The sequence below is a fragment of the Balaenoptera ricei genome, chromosome 13 (genome assembly GCF_028023285.1).
Source record: "Balaenoptera ricei isolate mBalRic1 chromosome 13, mBalRic1.hap2, whole genome shotgun sequence".
Lineage (NCBI taxonomy): Eukaryota > Metazoa > Chordata > Mammalia > Artiodactyla > Balaenopteridae > Balaenoptera > Balaenoptera ricei.
The window spans coordinates 14,806,293-14,825,420 of NC_082651.1; the positions used below are offsets into that span (position 1 = coordinate 14,806,293).

The window sequence follows — 19,128 nt, forward strand, 5'->3', positions numbered from 1 at the left end:
AGAACCCTTACAACTTATCAATATCAAGGTGAATAACCCAATTAAAAAATGGGCAAAGAATCTGAATAGACATTTTTTCCAAATAAGATATACTGGGAATTCCCTGCTGGTCCAGCAGCTAGAACTTGGCGCTTTCACTGTCGTGGCCCGGGTTCAATCCCTGGTCAGGGAACTAACATCCCACAAGCTGTGTAGTGCAGTCAAAAAAAAAAAAAAAAGATATACAAATAATCAATAAGCACAGGAAAAGGTGCTCAACATCTTTAATCAACAGGGAAATGCAAACCAAAACTACAGTGAGAGGGACTTCCCTCGTGGCACAGTGGTTAAGAATCCGCCTGCCAATGCAGGGGGCGCAGGTTCGACCCCTGGTCCGGGAAGATCCCACATGCTGCGGAGCAGCTAATACCATGAGCCACAACTGAGCCCAAGTGCCACAGATATTGAAGCCTGCGCGCCTAGAACCCATGCTCCTCAACAAGAGAAGCCACCGCAATGAGAAGCCGGCACCCCAAGGAAGAGTAGCCCCCGCTCGCCACAACTAGAGAAAGCCTGTGCGCAGCAACGAAGACCCAGCGCAGCCAAAAATAAATAAATAAATAAATAAAATTTATTAAGAAAAAAAAAATACAGTGAGAAACTACTTCACACCCACTGGGATAGCTATAACAAAAAAGATGGGCAACAACAAGTGTTGGCAAGAATATAGAGACTCAGACCCATATCCATTGCTGATGGAATGTAAAATGGTGCAAAAGCGGTAGAAAACATTTCTCAGAAAGTTAAAGTTACCACATGACCCAAGAATTCCACTCCTAGGTACACACCCAAGAGAAATGAAAACGTATGTCCATACACGAACTTACACATGTTCATAGCAGCATTTAATAGCCCCAAAATGGAAGCAATCCAAATGTCCAAATGATGAATGGATAAACAAAATGTGGCAAATCCATATGACAGAGTATTATTCAGCTATAAAACGGAATGCTGATACAGGCTACAACATGGAGGAACCTTGAGAACATTAAGTGAGATAAGCCAGACACAAAAGGCCACAAATTGTTTAATTCTACTTCTATGAAATGTCCAGAATAGGCAAGGAGATTCATGGTTGCCAGGGGGTGGGGGAAGGGCGGAGTAGAGAGTGACGGTTAGTGATATGAGGTTTCTTCTGGGAGTGATGAAAATGTTCTAGAATTAGATAATGGTTATGGCTGCACAACTCTGAATGTACTAAAAGCTAGTGAAATACACACTTTAAAAGGGTGATTTTTATGGTATGAGAACTTTAACTCAATTTTTTTTAAAACCTAAAAAATGCAAACCATAACTCCTATCCATCCAGACATGTTTGTTTCTACAGTCAGTAGACAACAACGTAAGCAAAAGGTTAAGGAACAGAAAAGCAGAGCCCAAGCTGGAGAGAGGGCATTTGGAATTTACCAGCTGAACTTCTATGCCCCACCCTTGAAATCCATCGGTATTTTCGAACCTTAGCAACTTAGTTTGCTAAGTTTATAAATGATAGATACTAGTAATATAAGGTCAATTAATTAACACTGAGAGAGTTTTCAGTATGCCCCAAGGAAAAATAATTTCTACAAACTATTTGGAAGCACAAGAAAAGTATAATGGAATAATCTGAAAGAGAACCCTGGGAAAGCCCTGTTCAGAGAGAAGGATTCCACTAAAGCATTTTCAAATGGATTCAGTGGAAAGCAGCCAAAGGTAAAAACAGGTTTGAAAATCACTATAATAACAAACTGACTGAGACCAAACTTCTAAGTCCTAAAGGGAGTGTCCTAATGTTCTTCTGATTTATTTGTCTGAAAACAAAACCTGCTTCAAGGAGAACCATTCTGTGAAAGAAATCTAACTGGATTCAGTTCCTAGGAGGAAAGCTGGGCAATTACTGTGACAGCCATCTTTACCATAACTAAACCAGATATGAAGGTAAACGCTGGATTCCAGGTTTGCCACTGGAGTGTTCACTTTATACCCAGGATGAAGTCGCGTGCCAACTGTGTCTGGCAATGCGATAAACCTCCCTGTACTCAGAACCCATACACAAACATGAAAGAAATCGTTCTGAGATAGTGCTCACCACTTAGTCACCACGAGTACTATTTTTTTCTAATACTTTATTTTTTGAGAGCAGTTTTATGTTTACAACAAAATTGAGAGGAGGCACTGAGATTTCCCATATATACGTTGCCCCTATACATGTACAGCTTAATGGTTCATTCCTTTTTATTTAGTCCACTGTCTGGATATAAGCACACTTTCCTTATCCATACACCTACTGAAGGACATCTTGGTTGTTTCCAAGTTCTGGCAATTACGAATAAAGCTGCTATAAACATCCATGTGCAGGTTTTTGTGTGGACCTAAGTTTCAACTCCTTTGGGTAAATACCAAGGAGCCCTGATTGCCGCATCTTATGGTAAGAGTAATGTTTAGTTTTGCAAGAAACCACCAAACTGTCCTCCAAAGTGGCTGTACCAGAAAAGTACTTTTTTTTTTAAGGTCACTTTTATTATTAGACTTGATTCAACAGGCAAAATAATTAGCATGTCAGTAAGAGATTTTAAATCCAAACAAAGGACCAACACACATGGTTGGTCTAAGTTAAAGATAATTTTTCTTTTAGTGCAATAGAATAGTACCTTTTATAAACAAATTTTAAGCGTGATATTCTCAGAAATTGGAATAGGCATGGTCTCCTCCAAAATCAGACATCTGCCAAACTAAATTAAACATATTTGAGTTAACTCCTAAATTGTTTTTATAGAGCCCAGCTAAGACTTCAAGCTCTGCCCTTCAGCTTCACTGCCTAGCCATTTCAGGATTTACGTCCATTAGTTTCACGGAAACTGTAAATTAGAAAAATATTTGTTTGCATAGCTTCCTGTACTTCTCTATCAGGCTTTCACACTACATTGTAAATATTTATTTGTCTATCACCCCCACGAAATTAGTTGAAGGTAGAAAATATGAGTGTTTAATCTCCAGCGTTTAGCATGGCAACCAGCACATATCAGGTGTTCAATAACTATTTACTGAATGAACAGAAAAATAATAGATCGTGTATTACACAGTCTCAATTTCAAGCCCAGCACTGGAGACTCTGGCACTACCAACGCCCTCTCAGCTGCCAACCTTTCACGTCTAGCTGCTCGCTGTACCTCTGCTCTCTCCCAGGATGCTTCAGCTGTACTACTCCCAAGAGCACTGCACCCTAAATTTTCCAAACACCAAATAAATACACCAGTCAATACACACACCAATTTTCAAATAAAACACATTCACAAAGTAGAGTCCCCCCAGTTATAAGTTCCTTCTCTTTTCCAAAGAACGACACCCCCCCAAAAAAAACCCTTAAACATGTAGGTGAAGACTTGGAATAAGAACTCACAGGCTTGTGTTTTGAGCCACAGTTTCCTTGTTTGTAAAAGAAAATTATCCCAAAGCTTGCCAAGGAAATGAAATACTTCTCAACTTTAGTACGTAATGTGTTCCTATAAAAGTGTACTCAAAGTCAGTATGTAGGAAGGTAGAACAAATTACACATTAAAAAGGGTATTTGGTTCCCACAAAGCAAAAAATTATAAAATTCCTAATTTAACTTGGTTTTACAAATAACTTTTAATACAGTTTGATCATTTTGCTCATATATTTGTTCCATTATTTTCCTTCATTACTAATCACATGGCTTAAAACAGCCATGTGAACAACTTTGTGACGTGATTTACTCATCATTTTGGGCCACCTAATAATACAAGCAAGACAATGATATCATTAAGACTGAAAACTAAGTTTGCATCCCTACTCAGTGTTTGCATTTTCAATTTTGTTTGCCACTTATTTTTATGGTAGCCCAGGGAAAAAACCTCAAAAAATTACACCCACACAGTTAAGAAAGTGTTGTTAGAACTGAACAGCTGGTTGGTAGGTAGCTCTACAAACGCCATCAGTTGATATGTCTGCTCATCAGTAGATAATGAAAAGTTCTAATTTGGTCCATAAAAGGCAGTTTAGAGGTATCAATTACACCACAAAGTACATGCTGCCTAAGAGTCAAACACATGAGAGATGAGACTCATGATAATTGAGACCACGCTATAAAAGATGGTGAGGCACAACATAGAAAGGTATTGCTATGATGACAATTATTAACATTTCCCAAAAAAGCTGAAAACCTCACCACCTAGGATTAGGACATTTTGGTAGAAATAAATAAGACTCCCCAGAAATCACTAAGACTTAACGTTTTTATGAATATTGTGGAGGCAGGAAAAAGTTTAAATATCCAAGTTTATAAATAATACATATATGGCATTTGAGCTCTTCTGAGTTATTAAAAGTTAACTCTGCTTTCATAAAATGGACAGAGATTTTAAATTTGGAATTAAGGGGAATGCAAAATGGCACACAAGTTTTAATACAGATAAACAGAAAGAAATCCATTTACTAAACATAATCCTAACTGTACCTAAGTGAAAACTCAGACCTCACAGAACTATACTCCAGAATTCATTCTAGATTAGTTCCTTTAAAAAATAATTAAAGAGGGGCTTCCCTGCCGGCGCAGTGGTTAAGAATCCGCCTGCCAATGCAGGGGAAACGGGTTTGAGCCCTGGTCCGGGAAGATCCCACATGCCGAGGAGCAACTAAGCCCGTGCGCCACAACTACTCAGCCTGTGCTCTACAGCCCGCGAGCCCCAACTACTGAGCCCGCGTTCCACAACTACTGAAGCCCGCACACCTACGGCCCGTGCTCCACAACAAGAGAAGCCACCACAATGAGAAGCACGTGCACTGCAATGCAGAGTAGCCCCTGCTTGCTGCAACTAGAGAAAGCCTGCGCACAGCAACGAAGATCTAACACAGCCAAAAACAAATAAATAAAATAAATTTATTTTTTTTTAAAAACGGGGAGGGAGAAATCACATTAAGAGTCAATGAACAGTTGAGTGCTGAATGCCTTGTCAGCAGCGTTGAGGGTACAGATTAAGTGTTCTATACAGATTAAGAAATTTAGGATGGGAAGGAATTCCCAGGCAGTCCAGTGGTTAGGACTCGGCACTTTCACTGCCGGGGCCCGGGTTCGATCCCTGGTCAGGGAACTAAGATCCCACAAGCCCAAACCGAACCAAACCAAATTAAAATAAAATGAAATATTATCTCAGTAAGCATGACTAAAAACAAAAAAGCTTAAAAAAAAAAGAAAAGAAATTTAGGATTGGAATAAAAGGAGATGAAAGATAAGAGTCCAAGACTGATTCTAAAGAAGTTGTTGACAAGGTGAACATGGATGTGCTCGCAAGATATTAAAATAGAAAAACTTGAAACTCTGAAAGGTAAGGCTGGTATTAAAAATAATAATAAAAGGGCTACTTCATACTGTGAGTAGCAAACCAAACTGTGGCCTGTTGATGTTCTGAGCTTCTTATGAGCTACCTCAGCACCTAGAACACAGCAGCTGCTCAACAGAGATTTACTCAGAGGAAAAGGAAAAGGCACAAAGAGAAAACACTCATTTTTTTTTTTCTAGAGGCAGTACATCCTGAAAACAAAACAAACTTTTTGGTATATTAATAGCTGGCAAATGTACAAAGTAAAGGATAGCATTTGTTGGTCAACCTCTGACCTTTCTGAACAGAAAGGTAGATTCACAGATAGGTGTTCTGATCCACTGCACCAAATCACAGCCTAGTGGGCTGCAAAACCAACCACGAGCGAAAACAAAAACACACAAATTTATCTTTAAGAGCTAAGTGACATTGTACAGACTAACAGCGCTCCTGGAGCAGAGAGCAAGACCAACATAACGGGCACAAGTTTGAAAGGTGACGCTCTACAGTAGCCTGCAAGGCAAGAACTACCCAGAGAAGAAGAGGAAGAGGATGCAGGCACAAGTTTTTAAATGTCTCCTAGATATTTTTAGAGAGCCTGTTCGCTCTGTTCACATTAGAAATATAGAGAATTAATCTCTAGACATCCATTTCTCTCTGAAATGAATAGGGGAACCAGTTAGCACTTCTTTTAGCATTTGAATGTGGGTTTCACATTTAAAAATCAAACCCAAATTTCTACCTTTCCCTCTCCTAAACTTCCCATTTTCCTCCTGGTTCTATAATTGTCTACCTGTCATTCATGCTCAGACCTTAGATTAACTGTTGATTTTTCCAGCCCTTCTCTCCTACTCTGCACAAAGTCCTGGTAATTCCTTCCCTCAGGAGAGCCCACGCATGGGTCTCCATCTCTACCACCACTACCCCAAAACAGGTGCCTATTTCATCAGATCGAGGTTGACAGTAAACCTTAACTAGGCTTCTTGCCTCTAGTCAAACCTCACTCCCAACTCCAATCAACTTAAATGCTAACTGGTCTCAGATCATGTCCGTGTCCCTTCCCTGTTCAAAATGCACCCCCCGCCCCTGCCCCAAGTCATTCAGTATCTTCCCAGTCTACCACCTTCCCTGATAGCCATGACTCTATAAAACCTGATTCCAATTTAATTTTCCTTCTTTTTACTCTTATCTCCCCACTCTGGTCCTTCACTGTTCCCAGGAAGCCTCTTGTACTCTCACTCCTCCACACCTTTGTTCTCGCCAACCTCCTCTCCTGGCACCCTGCCCTATATTCCCACTCTCCACATTCAGTCTGTTACTGAAACTTCCCACAGGTTAGAAGAGTCTGTCCCTGTCCCAAACCCTACCCTATTGTTGCCACCATTCAATCAGCATTTGGCCTATCCTGTACACACGGCCTTGCATTGTAAAAACATACTGGGCTCAGTATGTAAAAACATACTGGGCTCATACTGGGCTCTCCCCAACTACTCAGGAAGTTCTTACAGCATGATGAGGACGATTGCTTGTCCTCTGTAACTCCCACAAGATTTAGCCTAGTTCCACATATACTTGGTGATTAATAACTACCAATCAAGTGCTCTGCAGTTCAACTGAAATAGCCCACCTCCAAGCAGCTCCTTCTAAGGGGTCCTCTCTTCCCATTTCTCTGAACTGCTAGTATTTATACCAAGCAGAAACACTGTTATCTATTATAGTGTACTGTGCTATGGCCATGGTTTTTTCCCCTCTCCAATGTAAAAGTCTGGCCTCATTATCCAAATAGAGCCCCTTGAAGACTCTGTTTTGTATACCTTTTGAATATTCCTTATAGCAGTGGTCCCCAACCTTTTTGGCACCAGGGACCAGTTTCGTGGAAGACAATTTTTCCACGGACCGGGGGGTGGGGTTGGTTTCGGGATGATTCAAGCGCATCACATTTATCGTGCACTACATTTATTGTGCGCTTTATTTCTGTTATTATTACTTTGTAATATATAATGAAATAATTATACGACTCACCATAATGCAGAATCAGTGGGAGCCCTGAGCTTGTTTTCCTGCAACTAGATGGTCCCGTCTGGGGGTGATGGAGACGGTGACACCTGAAGTGTGTTGCTTATGTCCAGTCTACTCCGTAAGATGCACCTTAATTGTCACTTGCCACTCACTGATAGGGTTTTTTTTTAATTTATTGATTGATTGATTGATTTTTGGGTGTGTTGGGTCTTCGTTTCTGTGCGAAGGCTTTCTCTAGTTGCGGCGAGCCGGGGCCACTCTTCATCGTGGTGCGCGGGCCTCTCACTATCGCAGCCTCTCTTGTTGCGGAGCACAGGCTCCAGACGCGCAGGCTCAGTAGTTGTGGCTCACGGGCCTAGTTGCTCCGCGGCATGTGGGATCTTCCCGTACCAGGGTTCGAACCCGTGTCCCCTGCATCGGCAGGCAGATTCTCAACCACTGTGCCACCAGGGAAGCCCCACTGATAGGGTTTTGATATGAGTCTGCAAGAAGTTGATTTATTATGGTCTCTGTGCGGTCAGACCTCTCTGCTAATGATAATCTGTATTTGCAGCCACTCCCCAGCGCTAGCATCACTGCCTCAGCTCCACCTCAGATCACCAGGCATTAGATTCTCATAAGGAGCGCGCAACCTAGATCCCTTGCATGCGCAGTTCACAGTAGGGTTTGAGCTCCTACAACAATCCAATATCATCTCATACCGGTCAGAATGGCCGTCATCAAAAAATCTAGAAACAATAAATGCTGGAGAGGGTGTGGAGAAAAGGGAACACTCTTGCACTGCTGGTGGGAATGTAAATTGATACAGCCACTATGGAGAACAGTATGGAGGTTCCTTAAAAAGCTAAAAATAGAACTACCATACGACCCAGCAATCCCACTACTAAGCATATACCCTGAGAAAACCGTAATTCAAAGAGTCATGTACCAAAATGTTCATTGCAGCTCTATTTACAATAGCCAGGACATGGAAGCAACCTAAGTGTCCATCATCGGATGAATGGATAAAGAAGATGTGGCACATATATACAATGGAATATTACTCAGCCATTAAAAAGAAACGAAATTGAGATATTTGTAGGGAGGTGGATGGACCTAGAGTCTGTCATACAGAGTGAAGTAAGTCAGAAAGAGAAAAACAAATACCATATGCTAACACATATATATGGAATCTAAGAAAAAAAAAAGGTCATGAAGAACCTAGGGGCAAGACGGGAATAAAGATGCAGACCTACTAGAGAATGGACTTGAGGATATGGGGAGGGGGAAGGGTAAGCTGGGACAAAGTGAGAGAGTGGCATGGACATATATACACTACCAAACGTAAAATAGATAGCTAGTGGGAAGCAGCCGCATAGCACAGGGAGATCAGCTCGGTGCTTTGTGACCACCTAGAGGGGTGGGATAGGGAGGGTGGGAGGGAGAGAGACGCAAGAGGGAAGAAATATGGGAACATATGTATATGTATAACTGACTCACTTTGTTATAAAGCAGAAACTAACACACCATTGTAAAGCAATTATACTCCAATAAAGATGTTAAAAAAAAAAAAAAAGAACCTAATGCCTAATGATTGGAGGTGGAGCTGAGGCGGTGATGTGAGCGATGGGGAGCGGCTGTAAATACAGATGAAGCTTCGATCGCTGGCCCGCCACTTACCTCCTGCTGTGTGCCCCGGTTCCTAACCGGCCACGTCCTGGCCCAGGGGTTGGGGACCCCTGCCTTACAGTGTTAAGCAGACCACTGGACACAGAATGGTAGTTAACAAACACCAGTAATAAAGATATCTAAATAGTCAGAGTGTCTCAATTAAAACACTGCTTAACACTGCTTAAAGGTACAGACCTTAAAAATAACAAGTAAACCTTGTTTTACAGATTTCAAAGCTAGTTCATATCATCTATTTAATTCCCATAACTCCGTAATATAACTTACCAGTCTACTGAAGAGGAAAGAGGCTAAGCAAGATTGTAGAACCAGTGAAGTGGTAGAACAAGGACTCAAATCCAGATCTCCTGAGCTCAAGGACAGACAAACTTTTATGTTCTTCTCCACAAGCTCAGACTCATCCTCTCATCTCCTGAACTAGCCTCCATCTTCCTGGAGGACTGAGGCCGTGTATACAATGTTTCTTTTTAAAGAAGTCTCTCTTTATCTCCTCCCAAATGTCTTCATATACCAATAATAAGATATTAAATCTATATGGATTCCACAGATACAACAAACTCATCAAAGGTAACACACTGTGCCCCAGGCCTCTTACGTGGAGAAAGACTTGGCAACATAAGCCTTATGGACTCTCTGAACAATGTTCCCAAATAAGGTGAAAGCTTATTTCTAAAAGCCTCAGTTCTGCCAGAGATTCTAGTCTCTGCTCTTTGAGGCGTTAGACTGCACGTAATCTGAGAGGAAGGCCAGACGAAATGCCCTGTTGAGAGCATCACCTCCCTGGTACCTATCAACTTCTGGGAGTTACATGGAGTACCACAGGCCGCCACGTACACAGCTCAGGGCCAGCCCCCCCCCCCCCCACAGTTCTCCCCTCAACTGCATTTTGGGGTCATTTTCAAAGATTTTACAGATCAAGAAGCAGGGCCCAAAATAAAAACAAGACAGTTTTAATATCCCAAGTGAATAGTAGTTTGCCTAAAACGCCACTCTCACTATTCTAACTACTAAGATTACGACATGAAAACAATGGAAAATTTCTCTACTAACTCTAGTATGACAGTATCACAGAAGTGTTGGCAAGTTTCTCCCTTACCAATGTTATTATCCAGAGTTAGCAACTACTTAAGCGATAAGATAACCCTAGGAAAATGATTTTATTATACCAATCATTAAAGCAATTTCAAGTAAGTTCCCAGAGGTAACATGAATTGAGTTGTATTCTCTAGTCTACAGATTAAGTCATACCAGCAACTCAGTATTTGAATTACATGAACATTACAGTTAGGAGCCAAGGCAAAAGCTGAGAAATAAAGAAACCATCTCAAAGGACACTGTTATCAAATGTAACTTGTAGCTGCTCAACTATCACAGATATCTATCACTTCTGTCTGGGTGCAAGTCTTCCTTTCTAGAACTCTCTCCTCTGAGCAACAGTGGATCACATGGCCATACATCTGACATTTGCTAAGCACAGCCCAAGGTGGCTAATGGGCTCCACCCACCGGGCCCCGTTACTGATTCAGGAAAAGCTTATGACCTGAACCAAGACAATAAGGATATTCCCTGGTAATTTTGTCGGAAATACAGAAAACAGGCATGTTCCTGTATCTGGAATCACAAGCAGTACAAGGATGACATGAGTCCGCTGGCCATCTTTACTTCCATGTGGAAAAAGCTCTGCTGAGAATGAAGCCAACCATGGAAAGCACAGCTGAGAGAGGAAGAGGACAAAACCAGTCCTCGCGACACCCTCTGTGCCCCTGGAGCCGCTGACCTAACCTCAGCCTTTTTAGTTATGAGTCAACAAATTCCATCTTAGTTAAAACTATTCTGCCACCTGCAACCAAAAGGATCCTGAGTAACATACTAGTCTGAATGAGTAAGGTGCCAAAGGACAAAGGATTATCTCCTACATGGGCCTGAAAAGGAATGGCTGACAGTTAAATCTGCTTCTAAACCCAACTGGAAACACCAACACTAACCTATTATTATTATTCTCACCATCTGTAAAATAGGCCCAAGTAGCTTGGTGACTGGTCTATTCCCTTCCTTGAGTATTTGAACGATGGCTACTGTTAATCCACGCAAACTTTTCTGACGTACTTGTCTGCTACCTTCCAGACTAGATGTTCAACGTAGATGTCAAATTTTATTCAATTCAGAACTTTAAAGGCATTATTCTCTCAAGAGTGTCCTGTCTAGCAAAAAGTTTGATTAACAAATGGAAGACCAAGCTATGTAGTCTACTTGAAGTACACCAAAGAATAAGGGTGAATAAATAGACAAAGCACCGGTCCACCAAACCCTGATCCTTTTACAACTCATTCAACACAGTACACTCAACACTGGTAGGCTCTGAAAAGCAGAGAATTTACATATATAAATAAACATACTTTTCAATATGTATATAGTATATACAACCCAAATTCTAGAATGGAAAGTTATGCCTAACATGCGACCACTGACCTCTGGTTTTTGTCTACTGACACAATACCACAAAAACTAGTTTAAAACATGATCATCTATTTTGTTTTTTCTTTCATGTTCAACTGCCTACTTCTCATTTGTCACCTTCAAATTTAAAAAAAAAAAAAAAAGGAAGCAATTCTGCAGGTAGTAACTAAATTCTCTTTGATTCACCAAAGAGATAAATATAGAGGATGATACTTTAAAAGAGTTTTATTGCTAAGCGTCAGACCACACACACACACACACACACACACACACACAAAAGGAGATTTAGATGATAATATGTATTGATCACACCCACAAATGAAGTTGTCTTTACCACCTTGCAAATTGAGATAATACTAAGCCTAAATCACAGTAAGTAGAACCACATGTCCAATGCCTCAAAGAAAAAATAAACACTGATAAATTATCATTTCCCTGAATCCTCTTAAAAAATTTTTTCTGGAAACTAGCATCTCTGGCTGTGAAGTGGTCCAAGAATAAGAAAGACTGAGGTGGAGATTTTTTTACTGGGTATCCTTTTTTATCATTTGAATTTATACCATTTACATGTATTATCTACTCAAAATAAATACAATTTTAAATTTAGAAAATTCCTTGAGAATCAGTTTCAGAAACTATATTAGAACTCCCTTTAATAACAGCCTAAAACTAATTTTAAAAAATACTGTACATCCTTTACACTTACAAAGATTATAATTTTTTTCAAGTATACCACATACATGTCATAAAACTGTTACCCAATTGTTTCAGCCTAATTTTCTATCACGAAATATGAATTTAGAATATCAGCAATACATGATATATAGTTCTTTTATGCTCTCCCTTTCACCACAGAAGTACTAATGAGAAACAAAATATAAATATACTTGCCAAAAAAAGGTAATAAATAATCACCTAAGGTAAGTCAAATCACCAAGATGTATCTATACCATTTATCTGTTAATCAAGGGCTGTCCAAAGTGTGGTTCCAATACCACTGATGTGAATGGTGACTTTAGTTGTATGTGAAATAATATTTTAATAGTTACAAATTTATTTTAATACGTAGTTGATTATACCTAACACACCAAATCTATGATTTCACAAATATCATTGCCTAAAATGAGGATAAATCTACTTAAGTGAAACTGTGAATCCATTTGAAAAATAAGAGTGCACATGTGTGAGGGAAGTTTGGGAAGAACCAGCACATCATCCAAATTAGATCAAGGGCACTCTGTGAACAATTGCCAAACAGCATCACCGGCATCAACTATACTGAATCTTAAATTAGACCAAACTTCACACTCACAGGGAAACTCTCACTGAAAGGCTGATACAACTAAATGACAACAGTGCTCTCCTCTTCCCTCAGAGTTGGGGAAATGCCACATGGGGCAATTTAGAGCAAATGAGAGATCTTAGGGCAGGCCCGGCAAGCACCCTTTGGGCAGTGTTTACGATCTGGAATCAGAGTGGTGAGAGTGGACCTGAGTTGTCAATGGGCTTACAAATTAAACTCCACTGATGTTTGATCAGTTTCTACCACAAACCATCCTAACTGTCCTCACTTGGTATAGCTGTCTGCTCACAACTTTAGAAAAAAGAAATTTAAACATAAGAAAGGGTAATTCAACCTCCCAAACTGACCTGATCCCCTGACCCTCGCTAATGGACACTTCTAAATCAGGCAGTCACTCACCAACAGTATGATGCAAAGTAGGGGATCTATGAAGTCCCCAAGATTCTACTTTATTCATACCACATTCTTACAAGAATATCACCACAAATGAGCCCTGAGAATGAGATCCAAAGCCCTAATGGAGGGTCCCAATTGGAGCCCCTCCCTCAGGTCACCAGAGGCCACCAGATCACTTGCCCAGACAGGTACATTCAGAGCCTTGAAAACGTCCCTTTAAACTTGAAAATGGAGTTCCAAATTCAGATTTCAGTCGATATAACTTTGAGAAGGGTATATCTAAGATTCAATGTAATACCCTGCAGAGAACTTTAGAAATTATCTGCTTTGAAAAATACCATAACCCAGATAGCAAAGCATGATGTTTGTTGTTTTCATACATAAGAACACCATAAGAAAGTAGACCTTATTTTGAAAACTAGACCTGGCACTTGTGGTACTTATTTTTCTTTCATGTTTTATAGCTGCCTTTAGTCACTTAATCCTATTACTAAAGAATTTTTTAAAAATCAAAGAGATTATTAATATAAGACTGCAATTTGGTAGACAAGAAGGTAAAAAATAGGAGGCTGAAGAGGGAACACGCACAATTCATCACATCAGACTGTTGGAATAGCACAGCAAACTCTGTGGCTAATACCCCACTGACCGTAAGTTCCTTGAAAAGTTCCCAAGCAAAGAGGGCTAGAACACATTCCTGCTTCAGCAAGTTCTCAAAATTATTTTATCCATCTGGGATGGGCCCCAAATCCCCCAAAATGAGGCTCACAATCACATTCCCCTTCACTTAATATGCTCTCTGTCTTCTCATGGAAGAAAGGGATTTTACTTTCCATCTTCCGCCTCTCAAGCTCTGCCTATCCAAGCCCTCAATCTCTGACCTGGTCCCTAAAAATGAAATGTTCCTTCCACCGCTCCAAGTCTGCACCCTGCACCCACTCCTTCCCTTTCAGTCTTTAACAAAACAAAGATCTCCTCTCCAGTTGAAGGCAGAGGGGGCACACCTTCAGCCCCATTACTTAAGCAGCCCCTCACCCCTCAATCTGCATTATTTTTCTTAACTCCCAGTCACTTAGTTTAACAATTCTATGAAACTGCAAGCAAAGAGGGTCACTGACTCCCAATAGTCAAATACCAGTTGACCAACCTCTCTTTTTCTAAGCCTGTCCTTTCTGTTTCTGGGGGCACCTCCTGGCCCTCCGCTCTTCAAGAGGAGTTCAAGGCTGTGGTTAGATCCTAGAGTCTTTCCTCCCTGCAGCCTAAGTAATCTCCTTCACTCTCCTCTGTAGGAATGACACCAGGAAACCATCTTAAACCTTACTTTCCTCCCAAACTCCATCTATACATTGTCAGCCGCCAGTAGACATTACGCCCTTGGCTATCTTCATTGGCCTTTCAAGGCCAACTTTGTCTAAAACCAAGTTCACCAGAGCCTTGCCAGGAGTCCCACCCCACTCCACCTCTCCTTCCCCATCACAGGCAGCTGTCTAGGTCTGCTCATTTTTCCATATTCACATTCCAAGTCCTACTCCCACTACGGTCTCTGGTTTGCTTCTTCCCCAGAGTTCAAACGTGACTGCCGGTGTCCAAGATGAGATGCTGTTAAGACATCCCTCACCATGGATGAGCACTAACTCTCAACTGCAAGCAGTCTGGGAAAGGAAGGCGTACAAGAAGGAAGGAGAGATGGAGAGAAGCTCGGCCACCGCCACTGTCCTCAATCGCCCCTACCACAGTATCGACATCACCCCAGCTACCAAACCTCCCTCGTCAGAAACTTCTGTTCAGCCTCTGAGTTGAGAAGGCCCTCCCAACCTCTTCAATAAATCCATTAATAGTCCTTTACTTCTTGCTCAGAAGGAATCAACACTATGGATATTTTAATCTAAGGACACCAGACCTTTAATGTTCTTTAACAAAACCAAAACCCAAAACCCTTCCCAACCAGCTTCCACAAGTTAACTCTGGCAAAGTATCTGCCCCCAGGGCCCAGGGCAGTAATAATACAGGGGAAACACCTTCCAGAGAAAAGCTGTTTGCTGAAAGGAAATCAAGTAAAAACTTGACCAGGTAACGCAAGTAACTAACAACTTATGTTACAATGTGTTTCCGGAGAGTTGCCTCTCTCTTCGCAGGCTACCTCAGGAGAGCTGAACAGTTTGATTTAGCTAGTTTCCTAGGAATCGTGTCGGTGCCGCTGCGCAGTTGAAGAAAAGCTACTTCTACACAGAGTCAAATTATGGACTTGCAGGAGCGGCTGTTCCGTTAATCCACAGCTAAGAATAACACTCGAGTTTCTAATTTAAGAAAAAGAAGAAGAAAAAACAGAAGAAAGGCGAGGAAAGTAAGTCCCCGGGCTAAGTGTTCGGAGCAGGGGAGGAGGAGGGGGCTTGCTGCACTGACCCTCTTATGGCCCAGATCCTTGGGCCCAAGGCAATTGACGAGGAGCGCCCACCACGGGAGAGTGGCAGTTTGCAGGTGCGAAGGAGCGGCCCCCATCCCCGTTTAACCCGGGCTGGAGCCCGTGGCTCCGGAATGGGTTTCCGGGTGGGTTCGCGCTGACTCGTAATAAACAACGAGATCGGGGCAGGTTCGAGACAAATCGGGCGAGAGAAGGAGAAAAAGTCACAGGGGCCTGGTGGGTCTCCGCGCCCCGGGGAAGGCGGGACCGGGCCCCCATGAGGGCACCCTCCTAGCCCGCCGGGGCCTGAGGGACGCGGGCGGGTGGGCCCGGCCCCGCGCGCCCACCCGGGCCGCCCTACCGTGGCTCTGCAGGATCTCGTGCTTGAGGCCGCCCGTGTAGTCGATGAGCTCCTCCAGGCCGCGCTCGCACAGCTGCCCGTAGCCTGAGAACTTGTGCAGCACCTTCTCCAGCTCGCGCTCCACCGTCACGCACTGATCCATCCCGGAGGCGGCGGCAGCAGCGTTCGGCTCCCCGGCGCCCGGGTGTCCGCAGCCGTTCGGCCCGGGCCCGGCCGAGGCCGCGTCCTGCTCCTCGTCCCCCAGGCGGGCGGCGCGGGCGGCCGAGGCGGCGGACGCGCTAGCCCCGGCGCCGGGGAACCCCGGCGAAGCCCGCGCCCGCCTGCCCCATGGCGCCCCGACCCCGGCGCGTCGCCGCTGCTCCCGCTCGCTAGTCCCACCCGGCCCCGCGCCCCCGCTCCCCGCGTTCGGCTGCCAGCCGAGGCGCCGCCGATTGTTTTTGTTTTCACGGGAACCGACCGATGACCTGGTTCTCCCGGGCGGCACCAAGCGCCGCCGACCCGAGGGGGAGGAAACCACCCCAGCTAGAGAAGGAGGAGGCGCGGGCCGTACCAATCGCACCCTCGAGGGGGAGGCAACCCGGCGAGCGCGGGCGGAGGAACGCGAAGAGCGCCCGCTCGCGCCGCCGCTCTAAAGCTGTGGACCGTACCACGCGGGAGGCGTGCAAGGGAGCGGGAGAGGGTGGAGCAAGGACCCAATTGGTCCGAAGAGCTAAATAGGGAACTTTGGAGACAGCCCCAGCGATCCGAGAGCGCTACAACTACGCGCTCCGTAAACAAGAGGGTGGAAACCGTTCCGAACCACTCCGCCCAGAAACGGGGAAAACGAACCAATGGGCGCCGGGAATACGTAAGGAACAAACGTCCTCCAATCCCTGGCCGAGGCGTAACCCTTCAGCCAATCCGAGACTAAGGGCCAAACCAATAGACTCGCTGTTGGAGGGGGTGACTTGGAGAGCATCCCGGGAAGCAAGTCGTTTCTAGAAAGCCAAGAGGGAAAACAAGGCAGAAATAAAAAGGTCTATTTTCCGTAGGACTTCGCTCTAGCCCTGAGTTATTTCATCTCCCCATCACTCCTGGGGGTACTGTCGTTCCGAAGTTTTGGAAGACGGACTCTCCGCCCCGGAGGAAAAATCAAGCCTGGCCAGGCGTGGTGGGTGGTGCTGCAGGCGAGGGTCGCTAACGAGAATGAAAGGCGGGGGTGATTCTGAGGCGGTAGAGGGGGGCTGCCTGCTGGCCGGGCGCGGTCCCCAGCGCTGGCTCGACTCTTGCGACACCGGAAGGTCACACGCCTCACACCACCACCCCCGCAGGCCTCGGCCCTTTGGCCCCTGGGCCTGGAGCCTCTCCTGACCGGTTGCCTCACCCCGCGTCTAATACGGGCAGCTTCGCGGAATGCAAACTCGCGTCGGACATCCTGACGGCCTGGCGCCTGCCTCTTCGGCGCCTTACTCCTTTGAATCGGATGGAGTTACGCCCTTTGCGTAAATCCTTTCCTTGACTTGCCGTGGCGCCTCCAACCTTGGCCTATACCTACTTGCTCACTAAGCTGCAGCTGCACGAGGAGCCAAGCTGGTTCTTGCTTCAGGGCCTCTGTACTTAGCTTTTCTTTGGCCTTGGAAAGCTCTTCCACCTTGTCATCCACCTTGTCATTAGCTCACTTGTCCCACAGAGGGTCCTCCCCTGACCACACTAATGTATCTTCTACCCTCCCGCGCTCCCTCCTCCATTGTTATATCATTTATTATAATACCTATTATACTACCAGTTTTATTCTTTTCGCTGTACCTATTAAAATCTGAAATGATCGGATTAAATTATTCGTTTACTTTTCTGTCTGCACCTCTTCAATAAAGTTCCACGAAGGCAGCCCCCTTGCCTGTCTTTTCTGTGCCTGGAACAGTGCCTGGCAACATAGTATGAAATCTTTTTTTTTTTTTTTTTAATTAAGGTAAAACCTCTTTGAGCTTCAATTTCCTTTTTTTATAATTTGGAAATAATCAGAATTAATAATACTTCACGTCATTGTTAGGAAAATTAAGTGAGATAATTTATGTAAACACCCAGAAGCACATGATAACCACATGATAAATAGTGATGGTGGTTGTTACTATTGTTGTCAGTTCCCAGGAGTAAATCTGAGATGGCAGTTGAAAGTCATGGAATCATGTTGGTCTAGCACCCAATCCTTTAATATATTTCTTGGTAATTCTCAAGGGCAGCCCCAACTGTTGCTGTTACATATCTTCTTTCTCTTCCCCACCTAACCCGATTTCCTTTCTCCTTTCTTGGCAGGTGGCCCTGATTCCGGCTTCACTGAGAAAGTGAAAAACATCCAACTCCAGCACCCTCTGCCACTCTTCTCAAAGTATGTCTACCTATACCATCCATTTTGTTAACTGTTGTCAAATACCTAAAGGAAGAAGAGTCCCTTCTCCCTTCCTAAGCTGCCAGCTGACCTGGGGACATGGGGGAAACCTTCATGTAACCCTTCTCAAGCTGTTTCCCTTTTCCTCTCAGTCCTTTCATGGCCAAACTGCCCAAACAAATCCTCTGCACTTGTTCCTCCTGTTTCTCCAAGGATTTCCTTGATAAGCTCAGTCACCCTTTTCTCACTCTTTTTTTCCTTGACCTCACTGCAACACATGAAAATTGTGACTCACCATCACTTTTAAAATTCTTCCTTCACCTTCAGGGCATTGCCATGGTATGGGTCAGTCACCCCTTCTCCCTTGCTGGCTCTTCTTTCTCATTTAGTCACCTATGTGGATGAGCATTCGTCCCAGGTTCTATCCTCAACCTTTTCTTTTCCCTTTACCTGCTGTACTGTGAGAACACATTAAAATTGCCCCTCTCCAGCCTTGATCTGTCTCATAAACCAGCTTCACATTCCCCCCAACTAGCAAGACATCATCATCCAGAGGACTCATTACCTCCAGTCAACATGTCAGAAACAGAATCCGTATTTCCCTTCTACAACAGACTTTCCTCCTCTTGACTCCTCAGTTTTTGTCCGCATTACCCTAACTCTCCCATGTTCCTCTGCCACTTCACCATCCTCATCATTAACTTACCTCTAGGATTCTTGAAAACCTTTTCCCCATCAGATTTCTTGACTCCACTAACCTGTTTCCATTGCCAACTACATCCTTCTGAAGATCCGTTTACT

The 19,128-nt window shown here is 43.7% G+C and overlaps 1 protein-coding gene across 1 annotated transcript in view; it reads right to left on the reverse strand.

Annotated features, from left to right (window-relative positions):
• Window positions 1-16,607, reverse strand: part of RMND5A (required for meiotic nuclear division 5 homolog A) — a 60,311-nt gene extending 43,704 nt beyond the window's left edge. Inside the window, exon 1 of the mRNA XM_059942396.1 lies at window positions 15,963-16,607. Coding sequence (XP_059798379.1) covers window positions 15,963-16,104 — 142 coding nt within the window. The 5' untranslated portion in view covers window positions 16,105-16,607. The remainder of the gene's footprint in view (window positions 1-15,962) is intronic.
• Window positions 16,608-19,128: the final 2,521 nt, after the last annotated feature.